Source organism: Chenopodium quinoa, unplaced genomic scaffold (assembly GCF_001683475.1).
Source record: "Chenopodium quinoa cultivar QQ74 unplaced genomic scaffold, ASM168347v1, whole genome shotgun sequence".
Taxonomy (NCBI): domain Eukaryota; kingdom Viridiplantae; phylum Streptophyta; class Magnoliopsida; order Caryophyllales; family Amaranthaceae; genus Chenopodium; species Chenopodium quinoa.
Window position 1 is genome coordinate 1,758,453 of NW_018745617.1, and position 7,225 is coordinate 1,765,677.

General features: G+C 34.9%; 1 protein-coding gene and 1 long non-coding RNA gene across 2 annotated transcripts; both read right to left on the reverse strand.

Annotated features, from left to right (window-relative positions):
- Positions 1–2,604: 2,604 nt before the first annotated feature.
- On the reverse strand, positions 2,605–5,085 carry LOC110716666 (zinc finger MYM-type protein 1-like). The gene has a single exon (XM_021895312.1). The coding sequence runs from the start codon at positions 5,083–5,085 to the stop codon at positions 2,605–2,607; it is 2,481 nt and encodes an 826-aa protein (XP_021751004.1).
- Positions 5,086–5,947: 862 nt separating this feature from the next.
- LOC110716599 lies at positions 5,948–7,225 on the reverse strand. The gene is made up of 2 exons (XR_002510520.1): positions 6,656–7,225; positions 5,948–6,546 (listed from the first exon to the last, which is right to left on the reverse strand). It is a non-coding gene; the product is annotated as an uncharacterized LOC110716599 (long non-coding RNA).

The window sequence follows — 7,225 nt, forward strand, 5'->3', positions numbered from 1 at the left end:
AAAACTCAGAAAATAAAAATCAAAAACGAAATAAAATCGCTTAAATTAAAAAAAATTCGATTAAAATAAAAATACCCAGAAATAAATATATAAGAAACGAATTAAAAAAAAATCGATCAAAAAATTGATTAAGACAAAAAACTAGAAATAAAAAAACAAAAACGAACTCAGAAAATAAAACCTTGGATTAAAAAAAACAAACCCAGAAAATAAATATATATATAAAAAAAACCGAATTCAAATGATTAACAAAAAACAAACCCAGAAAATAAATTAAAAAAAAAAAACAAACCTCGAATTGGTGATGCATGTTGTGGTCTTGGTGGTGTTGCATGTGGTGGTCTTGGTGGTGGTGCAAGTGGTGGTCTTCAATAGAAAGAAAGAAGGAGATCGAGAAAGAAAGAGAAGGAGATCGAGAGAGAAAGAGAAAGGAGATCGATATTTCTGTGGGCTGGGTTGGGCCGGAGGTGGTGGTTGTGACGGTGGTTGTTGTGGCAGTGAAATGGCGGCTGAAAAACTAATTACTTGAGAAGGAGAAGGAAGGAGGAGGAGAGGAGAGAGAGAGAAAGATGAGGAGAGGAGAGGAGAGAGAAAGAGGAATGAATTAGGTTAGGGTTGAGAACAAATAAGGTAGCTAGCAGCCGCTTTTTTTTTTTTTTAATACTTAAACTACTGGTTCACAAAGGCACCGGTTCAAACCGGTGGCCTTTATGTTTTTGGCACCGGTTTGGACTGAACCGGTGCCTTTTATTCTGTTTTAACTTCCCACCAATTTTGTAGCCCATTTTTGGCACCGGTTTGGACTGAACCGGTGCCAATTAGGGGTGCCTTTTTGATATTTTCTACTAGTGAACTCACACTCTCGTGTGTATAAAAAGATGTACACTCAACCTACTAGTCGACTCGAAATATGTCAAATCAGAACTTGCATTGATAAACAACACTTTCACATTCATACAACTCTAAGCACAAAGGTCGGAAGGTCTTTAAAGCTTGTAATGTAAGGTTAGGGTAAAGGGTAAGATAAATTTAGGAATAAGTGATAGAAAAGCTATGCTTAAGGGAGCAAATCCTAATAAAGCCCATGATCAAAATAAATAGTGATCAACATCTCCTACATAACCAACTCTAATATCAACCCAATATACTCCAATCATAATAAATAATCCCAACACTTACAATTTCACTCATAAGATATAATAATGAAGAAGTAGAATGAATAAACAAACTTTATTTTCCAAACTTGAATTTTCCATTGAAGCTCTTATTTTTCCTTTTGATCAATCTCCAACTAGAACATTTGAACATTTTTTTTTTCTTTTCTTTTGAAGTTCACTTATTTTTTTACATTTTTTTTCTTGAACTTCTCTTTTTTTTCATAACATCATACTTTATTTTTTCAAGAAAATATAACTCTCAAACTCATCAAAAATAAACATGATCAAAAACAAAATAACTTTTCAAAAGCCCACCCAAATTGTGCAAATAATAAGCACACTACAAACTCCCTCACCTCACTCGCTAATAGCTCCCCCAAGCCAAGCTTGGGACTAGTAACCAATGGGGCAAAATAGACTTGTAATATGGCTAATAAAAAACAAAAAGTCAAGGCAACAACATGAGTAGCAAGAAGGGAACAAATGTATCTACAATCATCTGGAGGCTACCTAAAAGAACAAATGCCTTCGCCCTCCTCAATGTGCATAATAATGAATCATATAAACATTACTTATAGTTGCAAATCAATACTCAAATTCATTGACATACCAAGAACTATGGAACTATCACACATTCCTAACCAAATAAACTAGTCAAGCACTATATTCACAAGTAGTTGGACAAAATTGACGCATGTTAAGATTTCAAGGCAATCAAACATCAAATCATGATAAACTAATCCACAATGCTTATCATCAAATACCAGGAATCAAAACAATTTTTCTCAAGTAAGGAGCACAGGGAAGCATAATTTACAATTCATTGGAACAAAACTAACCTAAGAAAGTAATAAAATCTATACTAAGAAAAATAAAAATAAAAAGAGAAGAGAGAGAGTGAAAGATGTACCATACGAACACTAGAACCTCCCCCCAAGCTAAATCAGACAATGTCCTCATTGTGTTAAAGGGAAGCTAGTAGTCAAGGTGACTACTCTTCATCATCACCACATCAATGTCACCAAAGCCTCGAGGATTGCAATGCATCTCTTTGGAACAAAATTGGGCAAGAAAGAAACAAAGTGTTAGTGGGAAAAAGTTCAAATTTGAGTCAGATGTACTCTTTCGATCATAACTTTTGATATATAAATGATAATAAAGTGATTCTAATTGCATTGGAAACTAGACTTGAAGAGCTTTCCAACGACAGGTCACACGCAAAAATCGGATAAAAAGTTATGGCCTGTCAAAGCAGTGGCGGAGCCAGGATTTTCAACTTGGGGGGACAAAATGCTTAACTTACGAAAAGCTTAACAAAAAAAAAAAACAAAAAAAAAACTCACACACAAATTGGTTAATACTTAATATTAAAATTTCAAAATACAAATATATACTTAGTCATACAATTCAAAATGATGAAAAAAATTACATAAACATTACATTAAAATTACAAGTTCATTCTTCGAGTCTTCATACTTTGAAATCGATCAATAATCTTTTCGTCGGAAACTCGTAAGAAGACATCCTTCTCAATAAAAGTGACCAAACAATCATTCATAAGTTGATCACCCATGCTATTTCGCAACTTGTTTTTGACACATGTCATTGCAGAAAACACTCTTTCAACACTTGCCGTGGCAACGGGAAGAATCAACATCAACTTGATAAGCAAATGAATAAGAGGAAAAGTCTTATGCTTATTGGTTTTAACAAGCATCATAGAAAGAGAATTAAGGTCATTTAAACCTTGAAATCTTTCATCATTTAGCATATTCTCCATGAATACATCAAGTTGATATTCAAGAGCCATCAAATCAAAGCTTGAAAATTCTTCGGGATAAAAAGAGGCAAGTTTAAGTACCTTATCTTTATCAAAGGATGAGAAGTTATCTTTAGGACTTAAACAAGCCATACATAATAGTAACTCCATATTCCTCTCATTAAATCGTTCATCAAGTTCTTGAAGATGCAAATCAATTAGTCTTAAGAAAATTCCAACCCGAAAATGATGTTCATTTGTTGCTTCTTCAACAAAACGTCTTGATCTTCCATGAGGAACATAAAGAGAATCCATAGTGGGAATAACAACACCATGTTTAGTGCAAAATGAAGTTACCTTGTTTAAGAGAGTATCCCATCCTCGCTCCCTCATTTTTTGCAACACCGTTTTTGTATAAGTGACAAGTTCCATGGCATTTACAATATCTTGCTCCTTTCTTTGCAAAGCAACACACAAATCATTAGTGTATCCAAAAATAGTCAACATCAAGTGAGCAACAAAAATAAAGTCAAATGACTCTAATTGTCCTAAAACAATTTGAGCTTTGAACTTATCTTCCGATGCACCATGCTTCCCAATTTGTACAAGCACCTTAATAATTGTAGGAAATAAGAGGATGGCATTTAAAAGTGACTTGTAATGAGAACTCCAACGAGTATCCCCGGGCCTACTCAAACCAAGTTCTTGATTTAAACCCGATCCACTCACAATATCCCCAACATCCAAGGCTCGAGCAACTTCTTGAGCTTGATCTTGACGAATCATTTCTCTTCTCTTGCAAGAAACTCCAACCACATTCAACAAATTTCCAAGTATCTCGAAAAGCCAACCACAACTATCATTCTTTTTAGCAACGGCAACTAATGTTAGTTGAAGTTGATGAGCAAAACAATGTATATAGTAGGCACTTGGAGTATCATTCATAATCAAAGTCTTAAGGCCATTTATTTCACCCTTCATGTTGCTAGCTCCATCATACCCTTGCCCTCTTATCATAGATGGGCTCAATGAATGTTCAACAAGTAAAGACATGATTGCATCTTTAAGAGTTAAAGCGGTAGTATTAGCAACATGAACAATGCCTAAAAATCGCTCCATTACCTTTCCACTATCTCTATCAACAAAACGCAAAACAAGAGCTAGTTGTTCTTTTTGGGACACATCACTTGACTCATCGGCCAATATAGCAAAGTAATCATCACCAACTTCTTCTATTATGCACCTAGTTGTTTCTTTGGCACAACAGTTAATAATGTCCTTTTGAATAGGAGGGGAAGTCATTTGACAATTTTTAGGTGCATTTTCAAGAGTATGTATCCTTACTTCCTCAACCTTTTCTCCTAACCACTTCAAAAGCTCAAGGAAATTACCCCTATTATATGACTCCCCACTTTCATCATGTCCACGAAATGCCAAACCTTGCCCCAAAAGAAATCTTAAACAAGATAAAGATGCTTTCAAGCGGATAAAATATTCACTTTTAATCACATCACTTGCATTGTCAATCACATTCAAGATTGATTTCTTTTTTTCATCTCTTAAATTCACATATTTCTCATAAGCAAGATTATGAGCACTTTTAATTCCACCAACATGCTTCTCAAATCTTTCCGGTTTATTCCATGCCCTAAACCCTCCATCAACAAATGCATCACCCCCCGGTTTAATACCAACTTCATTCTTGAACAAGTAACATACAAAACAAAATGCAGCATCTTTTTCAATACTATATTCAAGCCAATCCCATTTGTTGAACCAATGAACACTAAAGCGACGCAAACCAGACACTTGTCTTGTAGGGAAGTCATGAGTTTTTGGTTGGCAAGGTTTTTTAAGAATATAACCCCTCCTAACAGCATTTCGTTCATTTGCGGGGTAATCCATAATGTTTATTCTTTTTCCCGGATCATGAGGAAGAAGTTCAACATCATACACCAAATCTTCCTCTAATGGTACATTACTATTACTTGAACCACCCATTTCCATACTATTTTCTTGACTTTGAGGGGAGCTAAATGAAGGTGAGTTATTGGACTCATTTTCATTGGACTCATATTCATTGAGTTTCGTTCTTTTAAACAAGAATTGTCGAAGATCGGGTTGTTTAGTTGCCTTTGATTTGTTTGAATTTGGTGAATCGTTTGACATTTCCTAATTAAATCGAAAATTATATATCAATTTCCACAAGACCACAATCCACATCATTACATAATAACAAAACCTAAGAGGCTAAGATTTTAAATTTCTAATTCAACTACACATTTCAATAATTTACAATAATTAATAAATTTAAATTCACATTTCACAAAAACAACCAAAAACTCTAACAGGGGAAACAATCAAACAAATATAAATCAATAATCATTTATCAATTCAAATTATTCAATAATCAATACCCACAAGGCCACAAATGACAAATTCACAATAAAAATATAAACAATTAAACATTTAAACAAGTAATAAAAATATGAAATTCAGAATTTCAGATTTACTGTAAATTTAAACAATTAAACATTTAAACAACAAAACAAGTAATCAATTATTCAATTAATCATACATTCATTGATTCATACCTCCATTGAAATGCATATGACGAACACTCGAAGGTCTCGAACAGACGAAGTGTCGAAGTCACGCTGTCACGAAGACACGAAGTCACGATTCACGAAGGACGAAGGCTCAAGGGCTGAAGGGCGGCTGTTGAACCTCGTCACTGCTGCGAACTGCCGGCGAACGGTGGACGGCGTCACGGCGAGCCGGCTAGGCGATTGACGAACAGACGAAGTCACGAACACACGAAGTCACGAAGGACGAAGGCTCAAGGGCGGCTGTTGAACCTCGTCACTGCTGCGAAGTGCGAACTGCCGGCGAACGGACGAAGACTGCCGGCGAACGGACGAAGGCGAGGGCGAATCGAAGAGAGAGAAATTGAAAATTGAAAAACTTAGGGTTTGGCTTTGGCTGGCTGGAAAATGTCGCAACGCAACAGGATTGTAAATCTGTAATTGCATTTTTTTTATTTTTTTTTTTTAAATTTTTTTTTTTTTTAATTTTTTTTTTGAAAATGGGGGGACAAGTGTCCCCACTCGTCCCCTTCTAGCTCCGCCCCTGTGTCAAAGTTGACTAAGTTTGCTGATGCGTACGCGCGCCCGATCGAATACGAGTGCAGTTCCAGCGTGAATGAAGCCTTCTCTAGCTCAAAATAAAAACAAACTCCCACAAGCATTAGTTACACTCTCCTTACCTCTCTATAAAAAAATTAAAAAATAAAATAAAATAAAACACACACACAAAAATAAGAAAAAAAAATAAACTAAAAAGCAAATTAAAGTACGGGCCTCCCGCAAAGCGCTAGTTTATCAAGGTCCCGCTCGACCATACTCCTTCTCTCAATCGGACGAATTTAATGCCTTGAGTAACTTATCAAACGCATTCCCAAATTGCTGTTCAAATCAATAATTCAAAGGAAATCCACAAATCCTATATTATCAATCAAATTGAAGAAGCATCGAAAAATAACCTTTGGAGTTATATAACTGATTCTCAATGTCAACTGCTCGTCTTCATCATCGTCGAAATACTCAAATATGTAATCTTCTATATCCGCATCTATAACAATATTCAAATAAAATTAAATTGATTAAGCAAATGGAAAGCGCCATTAAAGCAAGAACCAAAATACAACAAAAAGCGACGAAATTGAAAGCGAAAATCCTACCGGAAACCATGGTAGAGCAGATAATCGGGGATCAAAGCATCAGGAAAAACCCTTGAGAAATTTGAATTTAAAATTATCAAATTAGGGTTTATGGGAAGTGAAAGAATTGTTCGGAAAAACCCTTTAGAAATTTGTTGTGTGATGTTGAAGAAGCTAGAGTTAGCGAAAAACAGGAAAAAACCTTGATATAAATCCGCTAAAGTTAATCTCAAATTCGAACAAACCAAAACAATATTGAATTCAGCGAGATACAGCGAAGGAGAAGGAGGAGCAGTGAAGGCGGAGAAGAAGTTTCACCTCGAGCAGTTCATTGGAGCGAACGTGCAAAAAGTTTGAGTTTGTTTTTTTTTATTTTCTAGCTAATTTACTGGCAGAAACTTAATATTTGTTGCTTCAAAAAAAAATAAACAAAATTTATTTTTTGACTTATTATTTGTAATTGGCGTTTGTAAGTTAATTACAAAATTTTTGGTCTAATTTTCTTTGACTTATTATTTGTAACTGGCGTTTGTAAGCTAGTTACAAACGCTTTGGTCAAATTTTATTTGACTTAATATTTGTAACTGCGTT

Bases quoted from the DNA above. Each gene is read 5' to 3' on its own strand.
- LOC110716666 (XM_021895312.1), bottom strand. From the start codon at position 5,085: ATGTCAAACGATTCACCAAATTCAAACAAATCAAAGGCAACTAAACAA.